Source organism: Saccharomyces mikatae, assembly GCF_947241705.1.
Source record: "Saccharomyces mikatae IFO 1815 strain IFO1815 genome assembly, chromosome: 12".
In the NCBI taxonomy this organism is placed as follows: Eukaryota; Fungi; Ascomycota; class Saccharomycetes; order Saccharomycetales; family Saccharomycetaceae; genus Saccharomyces; species Saccharomyces mikatae.
In genome coordinates this window covers 543661-558676 of record NC_079267.1, presented here as the reverse complement: position 1 = coordinate 558676, position 15016 = coordinate 543661, and the positions used below count along the sequence as shown (strand labels likewise).

General features: G+C 39.4%; 9 protein-coding genes across 9 annotated transcripts; 4 read left to right on the top strand and 5 right to left on the bottom strand.

Annotated features, from left to right (window-relative positions):
- Positions 1-263: 263 nt before the first annotated feature.
- On the bottom strand, positions 264-3338 carry SKG3 (Skg3p; the record flags this gene model as incomplete). Its single annotated transcript, XM_056224291.1, has 1 exon — positions 264-3338. One exon carries the CDS (start codon positions 3336-3338, stop codon positions 264-266), a length of 3075 nt encoding a protein of 1024 aa, XP_056078224.1.
- A 462-nt stretch (positions 3339-3800) lies between these two features.
- Positions 3801-4559, bottom strand: EMG1 (18S rRNA pseudouridine methyltransferase; the record flags this gene model as incomplete). The annotated part of the gene is made up of 1 exon (XM_056224290.1): positions 3801-4559. The coding sequence occupies one exon, from the start codon at positions 4557-4559 to the stop codon at positions 3801-3803; it is 759 nt and encodes a 252-aa protein (XP_056078223.1).
- A 340-nt stretch (positions 4560-4899) lies between these two features.
- On the bottom strand, positions 4900-5538 carry RPL37A (60S ribosomal protein eL37; the record flags this gene model as incomplete). The annotated part of the gene is made up of 2 exons (XM_056224289.1): positions 4900-5159; positions 5532-5538. The coding sequence occupies 2 exons, from the start codon at positions 5536-5538 to the stop codon at positions 4900-4902; spliced, it is 267 nt and encodes an 88-aa protein (XP_056078222.1).
- Positions 5539-6161: 623 nt separating this feature from the next.
- On the top strand, positions 6162-7640 carry TOS4 (Tos4p; the record flags this gene model as incomplete). Its single annotated transcript, XM_056224288.1, has 1 exon — positions 6162-7640. One exon carries the CDS (start codon positions 6162-6164, stop codon positions 7638-7640), a length of 1479 nt encoding a protein of 492 aa, XP_056078221.1.
- Positions 7641-7782: 142 nt separating this feature from the next.
- On the bottom strand, positions 7783-10197 carry SWI6 (transcriptional regulator SWI6; the record flags this gene model as incomplete). Its single annotated transcript, XM_056224287.1, has 1 exon — positions 7783-10197. The coding sequence occupies one exon, from the start codon at positions 10195-10197 to the stop codon at positions 7783-7785; it is 2415 nt and encodes an 804-aa protein (XP_056078220.1).
- Positions 10198-10460: 263 nt separating this feature from the next.
- Positions 10461-11462, top strand: VTA1 (Vta1p; the record flags this gene model as incomplete). The annotated part of the gene is made up of 1 exon (XM_056224285.1): positions 10461-11462. The coding sequence occupies one exon, from the start codon at positions 10461-10463 to the stop codon at positions 11460-11462; it is 1002 nt and encodes a 333-aa protein (XP_056078219.1).
- Positions 11463-11725: 263 nt separating this feature from the next.
- On the bottom strand, positions 11726-12874 carry SAM1 (methionine adenosyltransferase SAM1; the record flags this gene model as incomplete). Its single annotated transcript, XM_056224284.1, has 1 exon — positions 11726-12874. The coding sequence occupies one exon, from the start codon at positions 12872-12874 to the stop codon at positions 11726-11728; it is 1149 nt and encodes a 382-aa protein (XP_056078218.1).
- A 462-nt stretch (positions 12875-13336) lies between these two features.
- On the top strand, positions 13337-13942 carry SMKI12G2370 (uncharacterized protein; the record flags this gene model as incomplete). Its single annotated transcript, XM_056224283.1, has 1 exon — positions 13337-13942. The coding sequence occupies one exon, from the start codon at positions 13337-13339 to the stop codon at positions 13940-13942; it is 606 nt and encodes a 201-aa protein (XP_056078217.1).
- A 305-nt stretch (positions 13943-14247) lies between these two features.
- TFS1 (Tfs1p) lies at positions 14248-14907 on the top strand (the record flags this gene model as incomplete). Its single annotated transcript, XM_056224282.1, has 1 exon — positions 14248-14907. The coding sequence occupies one exon, from the start codon at positions 14248-14250 to the stop codon at positions 14905-14907; it is 660 nt and encodes a 219-aa protein (XP_056078216.1).
- Positions 14908-15016: the final 109 nt, after the last annotated feature.

Sequence of the window (15016 nt, the reverse complement as noted above, 5' to 3'; positions counted from 1 at the left end):
TAAGTTCCCAGTTACATGCTTACTGAATGCAGAAATCCCAACATACATGCAAAGCATTTATGATTCTGTAGCCTCGGCTTGATGCGCCTAAACGAAACGAGGCGACGGCGACAGCGATGCCTATTACTTGAGAGTCGTCTGACTCAAAGGAACCAAGTTTAGAATGGATAAACAGAGGTATTTTAATAGTCCTGTTAAAAAATAATACATTTATGGAAAATATTTATATAATATATTGAGTTAAAAAGTATGAAAGAACTGAACTAGTTAGAATATGGGTTGGTTGATGTGCTATTGGAAGGCATGAACTGAGAAAACCCGCCTTGTAAAGAACGTGGCTTTGAGTGGTTACTGGTGTTTATATGGAGGTTAGGACGCACATTCCGGATGTTAGGCTGTGTTTGTGATACTGGAGGTCTATTGTTCATTGGTGCCTTATTATTCATATATCTCATGTTTTGAGGTTGCTGAGATGGACGGAGTGAATTTTGATTATTAACATTTCCATAAGCATCGTTACTAGAAGAAAGTGGTTGCATTTGTTGCTCTTGGGCTGTCGGAAACCGATTTCGTGGAGATTGAAAGGTATCCGTTGATGAGTTATTACCTTGGTTTATTGGCTGCATGGTCAATGGACCTGTTCTTATTTTCCCCAATGAGCGACCAGAGGGATATGGTACTCGAGGTTGTGAAGTATTGGCTGAAGAATTTCTGTAAGCAAATGATGAAGATTGAGGCCCTGTCGCATGAAGAGGCTGGAATTGTAGGGGATTGTTTATTTGGTCGCCACTGATGTTGGTTTTATTTTGATAGTTACCTCCATTGGAAGTAAACTGGTTTAAGTTTGTAAATAAAGAAGAATGCGGAATCTTCTCATTTTTCTCACCAATAGGAAAATTTTCAGACACCATTAAATTTGTCTGCGTATTGCTGTAATTACTGGACGCTGCATCTTGGTTATCTGAAAAGTCAAATTCATCCGTAGTGTATCTACTTTCTGTCTCGAGCATTTGGTTCTGTTCCATATAGTCTGGATCAAATACGTTCTCCTCTCCAAAATTTGGCCCCTGTGGTTCTTCGTGTAGGTTGAGAGATGAATTGTTATTAATATCTAAGTTTAAATCAGTTGATAAAGATCTGTCCTCCGGCCTAGCATTAAAAGCGTCTGGAGAGATATTACCCACTCCCATATTGCTGATCTTTTGAGATAACTCTTCAAACTCTCTTAAAGATCCCAGATCTTCGTTATTGGAACGTCTATTACCCTCTACTTTCAAAGGTGATGATAGAGATGTATTGATTGTACTCTTAGACTCTCTAACGTTGCCTATTTCAAATGTCTTACTTTCGGTGGATGTTCCTACATATCTCTCATAAGGACTTCTAGTTTCGTTTTCTATGCGATCCTTAATTTCCAACGTTTGTGGTTTGGGGTTTGGATTCGCCTCAGATTCTCCAAAAGGAGATGTAGAGTATTTATCGTAGAGGGCAGATAGTTCCGCTGCGTTATATGAAGGAATATGCTTACCTTGTGACGTTATAGAAAAATTCTTAGCGGAGTTCGCTGCAACGTCATCCACGTCTTTCAAGTTTGAATCAGTAATTTCAAGCTTTAAACTTGGTGTGATGCTTCTCTCTGCATTTTCTTGGTTAAACATTCCCGATGTCATCGGGGTGGTAAAGGTATCTTTGAAGGTGGAGGTAACGCTAGACTGCGCTGACACAGAATCAATGATTTTTGAATGCGTATCAGCCACTAATAATTCTGTTCGTTTGATTGAGGTGGCATGCGAATTTACAGAGGCTGGAAGCGAACTAGCATCATCGCATAATTTCAAGGTAGAATGAGATCTTATTTCAGGTTTTTGTGGGCTCTCTATTTGCTCTTCAGGAAGAGAATCGTACCCTTCAAATAATTCTATTGAACTAATTGTTGGCGACTTCATCATCCCAGATGAAGCAGATACAGATTTATTACCACATCCTTTGTAACCTTTACCTAATTTCTTTTGTAATAACTTAACAATGTTGCTTCTCCAGTCGACAGTACTCCAATGTAAGTAATTCTTGTCTTTTGTTAATGATACAACATCATCCACCTGTAAATAATATATATGCGGAAGCGTTGGCAAAGCAAACAGTAGAGAATCAGGATCAATTCTATTAGCAATTAAACCTTTTGGTCTACCGTATAGGTAGAAGGCATTCATAGCGGGAATTAAGAAACGAATGATAGTATCATAGCCGGGAACTCCTTGATGTTTCTCAGGCATAATGAAGATGTTGGTGTCCTGAGGCTCTTCACTTTTTTCAAAAGAAACAAGACCTTCTAATTTTATGATAGTGGATATGTCAATTAATATTGGTGAAGAGGGATAAACAGCATATAAAGCCCTTGCATCCACCACAGTCGTCATTACATTTGATTTTTTGGTTTTCTTGTCATTTTCATAAAAACATATTGAGCCTTTTGAATTTTTTTTCTTTTTCTTGCTAGATTGTGGGGAAATAACAGCGTAACAACGCTTCCACGGCATACCTGTTCCAAATCTCACGCTAACCCAGTCTTCATAGGTGAATTTCGTATCTGCCATAACAACTTTAATATCGCCAAGCTTAACCCCCCTACTCGAGAGAAAGGAGCCTGTGTACGCTTCCTGTAATGCGGTAAACTCGAACAGACTAAGCCTAATAGCTGCGTCCCAAGTTTTGAAGGCTTTCGAATCCTTGAATTTTAAGAAATATCTGTTTTTCAAAGTTGTGGAAACAACGAGAACGTTGTCTAGATCTTTTTTTGTGTTTTTGTCATTTTCTGTACTAAGTATATGATCGTTAGAATTCAAGTTCCTTACTGAAGCGTCTGTGAAGTTAATGAAAGTAGGTCTTGATGCGACTTTCTTCAGAGTTGATGCCTCTTTATTAGCCCTCGAATTTGACAGTTCCTTCGCATTCCATAAGGCCAACTGGGTTCCCAACAATACACCATAGCATTCTTCCCATTGACGCGCAGCAGGTGTACCATCCGTTTTCAGATCGTGTAATATCAAGAATATACCATAATGGTATCTCCTATGAGCCTGTGCAGAGAGTAAAGTAATGATTGGCACTAATTCTGGAGAGATATCGCCATTAACAGAATGTTCCTGTGGAAGATCTAACGTGGGGCTCCCAGGAGTAGATATTGAGCTACTAAAGAGTCTTGAGGCAGATGCTGATAAACTCCGAAGCCCTTGGTCAAATTTAGGAGAGTTCGGAGTCGATGGACTGTCATCATTCTTGAAAACTTTTGGGGGAGCAGGCAACTTTGGGGACTTCACACCAGAAAAAATCCTTTTCATTTCTTATTGTATCCTTTTAGTGTCCTTCCAGGTATGTTTTTTTTTTAGCCACACTTTAGTATCGTAAGTCTAGCTTTCTTTGGGTTTCCGTTTTATGAATATTGTTTAGTAAGAATAAACAAAGGCAAAGAGATCAGTGCTAGCAAGCCGCTTATACAATAGTAATGAGAAGTGAATTAGCTGTTTGATATACTCTCTGCAGTTAAGACGATTTCTTGACCTTCTTTCTCTGCCAAGAATTCTTCTGTGTTTTGTTGATATCATATTGAAATTTTGCCCACCGTTCAGGGTCCGAATTAGGTGAAATATCTGAAGACTGAGCCTCGTTCAGATGACTTCCGATCCATTATTTCGCGTGGGGGAAGAACAGAGGTGCGGTTGAAATAGCTACCAGCTTGGTTATTTCTATATAGTATGTGAACTGTTTATTATACAAAGAGCATGCTAGATGGAACTGAAGCACTACAAAATATTCCAAGCATCCTCTGCGCCGTGGCAAAACTTGGAACATGCAACTGAGGCAGACAATGGGTAATTGGACAGGCCAACTTTTTCATCGACAAATTCATCCGCAAAGTTATCTTTACCTCTTGCCATGGCACCGACAAAGACACATATACTTTCATTATCGTCTAGTTTCTCGATATAATCTTGAACACGAATAACGGGTGCGTCAAAAGATAATGTTACTTTACGACACTTGGTAGGTAGATGATCAGTTATCGGGTTCTTAATCACTTTTAGTAACTTTTCTTCAGAATTTACGGATCTAATAGAAAGCTTATGTAGTAATTGAACCATCAAACCTGAAAATCTCTTGAAAGTTCTTGGTATACGAACAGTAGGGTTGACTTCAATCAGAATGCCTCGACTTGTTTGAATGTAGACTTGCAATTTCCCAGCTTTGTTGATTGGAGAATCTAGCAATGTCAAAAGACATTGGTGGGTAATATCTGGTCTTGCTTCGCTAATGTCTCTACCCATTTTTTTCAGTAAACCTTGATGGTCATCACAGTTCAAAAGAACATATTTGTCACCACCAGGCCCATTGGATGATATCTTATGTGTCTCAAGGGATGCCATTGCTAATACCACAATCATTCGCTTGGTAATCTTGTCCTTTGATGTCAAGACAGTAGGTGCTTGTGGAACCAAAGAGGCCGGTAATGCCTTCTGATCACCACCTTTGAGGGCGTCTCTAACTCTGGAATCTTCAACCATGACCTACCGTTTTACGAATTTTCTTAGAGGCTAGATATCTGCTACCGGTTCTATTTTTGTTCTTACAATGAATGATACTGATAGAAACTCTCCAAGACATCTCTCCACAAATTCATTGAACAATAATTTTTCACTTTTTCAGGTCATCAACTACGAAAATATGAGGTTAAGTTACAATAAGCACTCCCTCTCATTATTCCAGTCAATATGAAGATTTACTATGAAAAAAAAGACGAGAACTTTGTTAACTAATTGTTTAAAAGTTTTTTTGGGGTTGGTTATTATATAAGGTCTCTAATTATTGAGTTTTCATTTAAAGAAATAAATCTTAGTATAGAAATTAAGCAGAAGCCTTAGAAGCAGAGCCGGTTTGGAAGCCGTTCTTGAATCTTCTTGAAATGTGTTTCAAGTATCTCATTCTACCAGTACCAGTAGTGTGTCTTCTCTTAGCCTTAGCGCCCCAGTTGTAAGATCTGGTTTTAGCAGCTGGATAACCACAGGAGGAACAGGTCTTCTTTTGAACATGGAAAGAACGACGACCACATCTGTTACACAAAGTGTGAGACTTATTGTGACGCTTACCGAATGAAGGAGTACCCTCTATTTAGAAGAAAACCAAATTGTCGCTCGACAATTTGATCAGACTTGTTAGTATATTTTATTTCATCTCACCGTTGCATATTTTGTGACTGTTATAACGCCCTTGGAAGTGATCTTTTTGACTCCTTTAAGTATAAACGCAACCTCTTTTTTTGCACTCATGGTGGCGAGTTTGTTCTAATGTGCCATAAGATCTTTGTTTACTGTTCTGTCTTCATATAATTATACTGGCTTCATTCATTTGTGATGATATAAATTCAGCGTACAGGTCCTCCTATTTCTCCTATTCAACAGTTAGGTTGCTTTCTTGTTGTTTTATCATGATCGTCATAAACAGGCTCACAGTTTGGTTTTCAGTGCCTTACTACATACTACCCATTTTTGTCTATATTATTTGTATGGTGCTTTTGCAAATATCTCCTATAAAAGTTAATATCATTGCAATTTAATAATACCCTCATATAGAACATTTCCCATTCTTACAGTTGCAACACTAAAGATTACGAAGCTACCAAAAGGATATCAGCTACAAGAGGAAGCGGGCTGCGCCTTCCCAGCGTTGCATCGTTTTGCCCACCATCAGCCCAGAGAAACACAAAGCGAAGTAAAATCTTTCATCCTAGGAGGAACTTGCTTGTCTGCCGAGCCGGTCAGCCTTCGTTCTTTCATTTTAGTCGAGAAAGAATTGATCTAGTACTGCTTTTCTCAATGATGTACGGATGCTATTCGATCTGAAATAATGTACTGATGTTAAGTCGGAAATCTTTCGTTATATCAAACGCCAAAACGCGAAAAAATACGCGGTAGTCCTTTCATCTTCATTTAATTTGGTTTCGTGTTTCGATGAGAATAAACAGCGGCAGTTAGAAATAAGTTAGAATTCATGAACGTTAACTCTTTTCTGCTTTTATTTATTTTTAAATTGAAGTGTAAGGATCCTCTGAACACAAGGTCCCTAAACACCTCTCAAGACACATCAAAGAATAACAATCACAAGAGGTTATGAGCTCGCAGTTCCCTTCGTCCCCATATAGGACAGTGGAGTTACACGTAAAGAATTCCTTTTCTTCACCTACTTTCAACCAGCAACCCAATTGCTCCCCTTCTAATCTTGAAAAAGCTGGTAAAGCTGCACTAGAACCTTTTGGAAATGTCGGAAAAGTTAGCTATCCAACTCCTTTTCCTTCTTCTAGTATAGGAAGGGTTTCATCTCCAGTCAGGTCAAGTAAGGTTAACGCCATTCCCTCATCCCCAGCCTTCCCTAATGAGTGGGCAGAAACGTCACCCAGGCTGTCTTCTAAGCTCTCTTCTCCTTCAAAGCACATTAAAGTCATCAACACTGAATTAGATCCCAGCAAAATTAGCAGCATTACTGTTGGGCGCAATAGTTCACAGTGTGATGTTACGCTCTCTAAGAATAAATTTATATCCAGACTACATGCTAGTATATCTTATCTACCACAATCTGATGAAGTGAAGATCCACTGCTTCAGTATGAACGGATTGATTGTTATTTGCCCTAAGAAGTTTGATTGCTATCTATTGAGAGATGCAATGGACAATAACAATAAAGCCTATAGGCTTGCTCCCAGGTTTTCTCGCCAAATTTGTGTTAAGGAGATTCAAGAAGAGAGAGAATCTATTAATTTTACTTTGGAAGAAGGTGATACAGTTTATATGCCATATTGTAAGGGCATCATGTTAGATTTTAGGCAAGTTTTACTTCGCATATCGTTGAAAGAGGAAAAACCTTCGTCAGAGTTTACAAGACCAGAAAAAACAGTTGAGGGTAATTGTGAGACGAAACATATGGGAGGTATAAGGAAGCATCCATTGATATTCACTGAAAGTTCGTTCGACAGACCCAAGAAAGTGCTAAAGGATACTAACAAATTCTCGAATGATAATGATTCTTGTGTTGCAGAAAGGATGCTGAACCATTTCTTACACTCTAAATCGTCTCCACTTTCGTCAGTGTCTTCTGCTGATCAAGGTGAACAGAACATAGCACAGAATTTATTACCATACGACAGAGTCCCCATGATCATGAAAAAACCAAAGGTGAACAAGAGGGTTTTACCCTCAAGGCCAAAAAAATCAGTGAAAGAGAATTTGGAAGAATTATCCCGAAGAAATGTTGATGTCGAACATTTACAACATATTTTGACTAACCACTTAGCTTTTGCAAACGTTCAACAGACGCCATTATTTCAGTTACAACAGGTGAATTCACAAATATCGGGATTATCAAGAGATGAATTACGTTCGATTTTGAGCGACGCGAAATGTGTCGGAGTCATTTATCGTCACGGTAAGGACGCCGCTGGTAAACCATTAGACGAAGAGTATTTTTATGACTTAGAAAACGATGATGATTACGAAAGAAGAAACTTGGTAAGTTCCTTGAAAGGTGGTAGAACCGGGTTAAGGTCTTGCAGAAGAACACATAAGCAGTACTTTTGGAAGAAGCCAACGAAATAAAACAATCCGTTCTATTGAAGTCCATCTCAAGGAAAAAATTAAGGCAATTTTGCCTGAGTACGTAAATTTTGTAAGAATACGGTTATGTAGTAAAAATAAAGCAACAAATCAAAAAAGACCTTAGATAATGATATCTCAGGTCTCACGAAGCATGCTTTCTAAGAAAATCCTGCATTTCGTCGGTGTCGATATCCTGCGGGTCTTCGGAAGATATGGCCTGTAACAATCCATCAAGCATATCGTCGACCTTGTTTTCGTCAATCTTCAAACATAAAGACAACACTCTCCTGAACTTATTTTCCAATTCCGATTGTTTGGTACTGATTGTGTGTAAAACATTATTTAGGTGTTTATCGTTCCTTTTGTATGCATTTATTCTTGCTTTTAGTAGAACAGTTGGTGGAAGCATCGAATTGATTTTTTCTACTGGCATTTGATTTCGTATTTGTTCAATTATTTGGTCTTTTGGCTCCGATTCTAGTAGTTTGGAAATATCACCTTCATAATCCCTTTGCAACTTATCCTCCAAAAAATCTGAAATGAACTCGACTTTAAATGGCTCATCTGCATCATATTCACTGGAGTCCCAGTCAATAGCTGAACTTTCATCCGCTACAATTCCCAACTTTTTGCTCTCTTCTCTAAAACTTGCCTCTTCTTCTTCTATGCCTGCTTTCAGATTGGTCAATTGTTCTTGCATTAATGAATATTCGTCCTTCAACTGTTTGACATTTGCTAACTGGTCTCTTGAATTAGCTAACTCTTCTCGCTGTTTGTTTAGTTCCTTATGAAGAATTTTTAGCTTCTCATCGTATTGCATTGTCTCGCTTTCGTAATCTTTCGAAATGGAGTTCAGTAAACTTTGAACATCATTAATTAGGGAAGTCGTCTCAGGGGGATTTTTCAATATTTGAGGCCTTATTTTTGGGGGGTTTCCGTTAAGTTGATCTTCAGAATCTCCCTTAGTGGTCAACTTCGAGTTTTCGTCACCGTCGTTACTATTTTGTAATTTTGAAGTACCAGCCCCAAAATCTACGGGTCTTAAACCTGACTTATTAGCAATAAATGGGTCTGCACCGTAATCTAATAGGGCGTCTACTATTGAAATGTTTCCCAATCTTGCTGCAATGTTCAAGCAAGTATCGCCATTAGAGTCCTGTGCATTGAGCATATTTGTTATTATCCATTTCAGGTCTAGATTTTCTAGTATTGAATCCCGTTTCTCATCGTTTTCATCATCTACTTTACCTCCTCTACCACTACTACCAATTTGAATGGGCCTATTTTGTTTTTTAACAATCCATCCCATCAAAATATCTAAATAGTACTTGGCAGCAGAGGAACAACCAGTCATACCAGACGTAATAATGATATGATGCAGAATTGTTCTATTCATTGAATCCTCCAAGATTAAGCATGGATATAGATAATCTAGGAGTGCCTCAAAAGTTCCTGAATCGTAGTTGTTAACTGATTTGACAGCTTTCACTAGACACGACTCTCCAGTATTATCCCCATATAATCTGTTTGAACCATGCTTAACCAGGTTTTTCACTAATTCGAGATTAGCTATTGAAGTCAGCCAATGCAAGGGTGTGTTTCCATGTTCATCGACGGGAATATTAAGATTTAATTGAGTGTTAGGAAAGGCGTTGTTAACCTCTTGAAAAACAGTATCAAACGACACGTGCTGTTGTTTTTGGTTCGAGTTCTCCTCCTCCAAATTTCTGGTATTATTGTCATTATTCAGGGATGTGCGCACTTCTTGAATTTCCGGGAATAACAAACGTTGCAAAAATGCCTCCAGTTTCATCTTCTGTTCATTATCGTTTACAATCGGAGAAGGCAATGTTTTCATAATTTTCAATGGAGTGTTCAAAAATTCAGAAGTAAGGTCATGAGTGAACGTAATTATTGGCTTGGCCGTGCTTCCGTTTTTATCAGTGTTGTCGCTACTCTCGCTAACATTGGCGGAGCCTTTATTTTTATTGTTGGTCTTGGCTCTGGCAGTATTCGGAGTTGAATCATTTTCCGGATCTATCGCAGAGGTGTCAATTTTCAACTTCTTCAAGGGAGAGCCTAGTTCTCTATGAGTATCTGAATCTGCATCAACATTTTGTAAATCGTTAACCCTCTTAGAGTTGATACTGTTGGTAGAGTTTTCACTTTTGATGTTGTTTTCTCTTTCTTTTGAATGGCCAGGATCGTCCTCTTCATCTTGATCTGTTTCAGGCTCCTCAAACTCAAATGCGTCCTGAAACAGACCAAATAAATTCAACATGTTTAATAATTGTAAGCATTTTTCCAATTCTATCCATAGCTCACCTTGACTGTCGGTAGTCACATCAATCCCATAATGTGCCAGCAATTTATTCCTGTCCTCATCAGTTGGGAAATTATCAGGGTTAGTCACGTTAATGTTCCCCGTGTCATGGTATTGTTGCAAAATGGGTAGAAAATGCTTCAGGAGGAAACGGCCAGTCTCAGAGTCCCTAGTTAGTGTCAAGGGAATCTCGTTATGAGGTCCTAAGTATCGTACCACTTCTTCTAATGCCATCTTCTCGAGAAGTGTACCGTGTTCCCCTTTAATAGTAATTTTTTTGCCTTTTGCTAGTCCATTTTTGGTGTTTCTTAATCGTGGTTTTTCTTTTTTTCTGTTGTTATGAAATCGTTGGAGGATGAAACTAAAAAAGTGAGATTAGGCGAATGATGTTTTAAAAACGTGGTTTAAGTGAGAGAATAGAAAAGAGATATATCTAACTTTCCTCTTTTGCTTTGTTCGATATTCAAGTACTAGGATCTGAATTATAAGTATATTTGATGGCTAATAGCGCTACTAGGGTTATCGCTACTGCGAAAGATTTTGACAAAGTTGGATTAGGGATCATTGGATACTACCTTCAGTTATATGCAGTGGAATTGATACTGAGTGAAGTAGATCGATCGCAAGAGATGAACATGCTAGCTGCAGGGCTTCTTGACACTATTGAAACTTTTAAAGAGGAAGTTGGCGGCGAAAGTGAAGCAGAAAACAGTGACAAAAGCGTACAGGTCATGAACACGCTAATACATGACCAAGAAAAAGCCAAAATTTACATGCTTAATTTTACGATGTCGTTGTATAACGAAAAGCTAAGACAAGTGAAAGACGGGCCCTGGGATGTAACCTTAAGAAGATCGCTTTGGTGTTGCATTGACTTGTTTTCGTGTGTTCTACATCTCTGGAAGGAAAATATAAGTGAAACCAGTGTAAGTTCATTGGAAAAACGAATGAAGTACTGCAAAGTTTTTTTGAGTAAATTAGCTAAGGGAGAGTTTGGTCCTGGAGATGAGACGAAGTTAGATTATACTGATTTCGTAGATGACAGCGACGAGATTAAGGTTGAGGGAGCCGATGACCTGATGAAGGATTTGAAAAGCAATAGTGATGTTGAAGAGGACGATTTGACCTCCAGAGATCAAGTGAAACCAAATGAACATTTAGGTGAGGTACCTAAGTTTATCGATGATTCCGATAATATAAATGATGAAGAACAGACCCCCGACAAGATCGGAGATGAAATAAGACAAGAAAAGCAACCACATACGAAGAAAGAAGTGGTACCCGCCCATTCTTCTGTGTCATCTGCACCTGTGGTGTCTGCAGTGCCAGAACACAAATCATATTCAAAAGATGAGTTGGCCCAAATTATGGACAAATCCAGTAAAATAGAGCAAATCCAAAAATTTGCCAAATATGCCATAAGCGCATTAAACTACGAAGACCTTCCCACGGCTAGGGATGAGCTGACAAGGGCATTGGATCTACTGAATTCGATTTAAAGTAAGAAAAGTCTAGGTTGTTGATCCGTTGAAGGAGGTATATATTAATATTAACAGTTACGTATTTTCAAACGTTGGAATGGAAAAATAATCCTGTATAATGCAAAATAAAATTGATACAAATGAGTCGAGAAAAAGAGTCTATATCATGAACATGGGGTAATTGCGTTCCCGCACCAAATACGATATAATGTACATGTTGATTTGTGTTGAGCAAATGAAAGCATGGGATATTGAAGGCATAAAAGTTTCAAAGAGGGAACTTAAAACTTCAAAGTCTTTGGCTTTTCCCATGGGTATTCTTGATTGGTGAAGTGACCATAAGAAGCAGTTGGTAAGTAGATTGGTCTAGCCAAGTCCAATTCCTTGACCAATACACCAGGTCTCAAGTCAAAGTTCTTGCTAATGATGTCGATAATTTCTTCATCGGACTTGGTTGCGGTACCATAAGTGTCGACGTGCAAAGATAGTGGTTCAGCAATACCAATGGCATAAGAAAATTGAACTTGAACTCTCTTACATAGGCCAGCAGCGACAAGAGACTTGGCCACCCATCTGGCGGCATAAGCGGCAGAACGATCAACCTTGGAGTAGTCCTTACCAGAGAAGGCACCACCACCAACAGATGAGGCACCACCGTAAGCGTCAACAATGATCTTTCTACCAGTCAAACCAGCGTCACCTTGAGGACCACCGATGACGAATCTACCGGAAGGTTGGATGAAGTATTTGGTGTTTTCGTCCAACATGTCTCTTGGGATGACCTTCTCGATGATCTCGGATTTTAGTTGGGCTCTCAAGTCCTCGGTAGTAATCTCGTCAGCATGTTGGGCAGAAACGACGATAGTGTCGATTCTTTGTGGAACCCATCTACCGTGGTCGTCCTTGTATTCGACAGTGACTTGAGTCTTGGTGTCTGGTCTCAACCATGCCAAAGAACCATCTCTTCTGGCGTCGGCCATAGCCATGTTCAATTTGTGGGCCAAAAGAATAGTCAATGGTAAACCTTCTGGAGTTTCATCGGTAGCATAACCAAACATGATACCTTGATCACCGGCACCAATATCTTCCAAGTTCTTTTCTTCGTGCACACCTTGAGCAATGTCTGGAGATTGCTGTTCAATGGCAACAAGAACATTACAGGTCTTGTAGTCGAACCCTTTGGCAGAATCGTCGTAACCGATTTTTTGAATCGTGTCCCTGACAATTTTTTGGTAATCTAATTGTGCCTTGGTGGTAATTTCACCAAAGACCATAATCATACCGGTCTTTGCCGCGGTCTCACAAGCAACCTTAGAGTGAGGGTCCTCAGCCAAACAAGCGTCTAAAATGGCGTCAGAGACTTGATCACATATCTTATCTGGGTGACCTTCACCAACAGATTCAGAAGTAAATAAAAATGTACCGGCCATATTGTCTTTTTTTTCTTTCAAAGTAGTACTTTGGTTTTTTCTCCCTTCTTTCGAAACAAAAAAACAACTTAACAAATAATGGACAAGATTAACAGTACACAGTCTGAACCAATGCCATTAAGTACTAAATGGAGAACTTTTTACTCTTCCCTCTTTCATCAATACCAGAGTGAAAAACTACGATGAGGTTAAAATTTCCTCGAGACAAGAACCGAAAAAAGAAATGCCCGAATAGGCAAGGACGCCACCACAGTTTTTCTAAAAAAAAAAAAAATTCAACGTGTAAAATGATTATATCTATCTCATCTCCGTCTTATATCCGTTTTAACGTCTTCTTACTTGACATTATTTGAAACAATAGAGAAAATGCCAAGCGTAGTTAGTATTTAAAGTAGACATATCCCAGCACAGAATTGAGTGTGAAAGGAATTGCTTGAATAAAGCACAGTAATACAAGTACATATGTCTAGTTCCATTATTTCCCAACTAAATAAAGAGGACATCATTGAAGACAGCGTCAAGGACTTAGTATTCGACGTTCTTGGTGAACTGTCCGTTTCATACGGTGCTGCTGACGACGTCAAATTGGGTAACGCCATGGCGATGGAAGCTACGCAGAGCGCTCCCACAATCAAGTTCACACCCTTCGACAAAAGCCAATTGTCAGTTGACGATAAACTGGCTTTGTTGATGACCGACCCGGACGCGCCTTCAAGAACTGACCACAAGTGGTCAGAGGTTTGCCACTACATTGTGACGGATATTCCTGTCGAGTACGGACCTGGAGGAGACATTGCTATTTCTGGGAAGGGTACCGTGAGAAATAACTATATTGGACCCGGCCCACCCAAGAATTCCGGTTACCATAGGTACGTGTTCTTCTTGTGCAAGCAACCCAAGGAAGCGGACTCCTCTAGCTTTACCAAGGTTGAGAACATCATCTCTTGGGGGTACGGAACCCCTGGTGCAGGCGCCTATGACTATATCAAGGAGAATAATCTGCAATTAATCGGTGCTAATTACTACATGGTTGAAAATACGACCGTTGACTTTAACTATGACATGTGAGGGTTTGGCTCCGACTCGTATAAAAGGGCGCGTATACGGATAAGTGGATGAATATCACAATATAGATATACATATATAGAGATAGACACATGTATAGACATATTATATGTATGCCAAACGGTGCCGTTTTCCCGCTCGATATTTTTTTATCCCTTTGAACTTCTTCTATTTTTAAGGGATAGAGGGGCTATTTAAGGAAAACATCTTGAATCTTGTATAAAAGGGGGCAACAATAAACGCATAGCACCACTTCGTTCCTGGCAGGCGTATCCCGCACCACGATAATAATAACAACAACAGCAAATATGAACCAAGCAATAGATTTTACACAGGCAAGCGTTGACTCCTACAAAAAGCACGGCATCCTTGGAGACGTCATCCATGACACAAGCTTCCAACCCTCCGGGATACTTGCCGTAGAATACTCACCAAGTGCGCCTGTTGCCATGGGCAATACGCTGCCCACTGACAAGACGCATTCGAGGCCTCAATTCCAATTCACTTTCAATAAGCAAATGCAAACGAACATAGCACAGGCGAACGCTTACGTCCCCCAGGAGGACGATTTGTTCACACTGGTAATGACTGATCCAGACGCTCCGTCTAAAACAGACCACAAATGGTCAGAATTCTGTCATCTGGTCGAATGTGATTTAAAATTGTCAAACGAGTCAATGCATGAGACCTCTGGGACGACGGATTTTTTTGCATCTGAGTTAAATACCAAGGGTTCGAACACACTAATAGAATATATGGGACCCGCACCACCTAGAGGTTCGGGCCCACACAGATATGTATTCCTCTTATTTAAGCAACCCAAGGGTGTAGAATCATCCAAGTTCACGAAGATCAAGGATAGACCGAACTGGGGGTACGGCACCCCTGCCACTGGTGTCTACAAATGGGCTAAAGAGAACGATTTGCAGCTAGTTGCCTCCAATTTTTTCTATGCAGAAACAAAGTAGATTATATAAGAAAAAATATCCTTTTTGTTTTTGTTTTGTTCTATACTTCTTAAGTGAATCTTCCTCTCTTTTTTCTTTTTCCTTTTATTTATGTTTCTGCACGCAAATG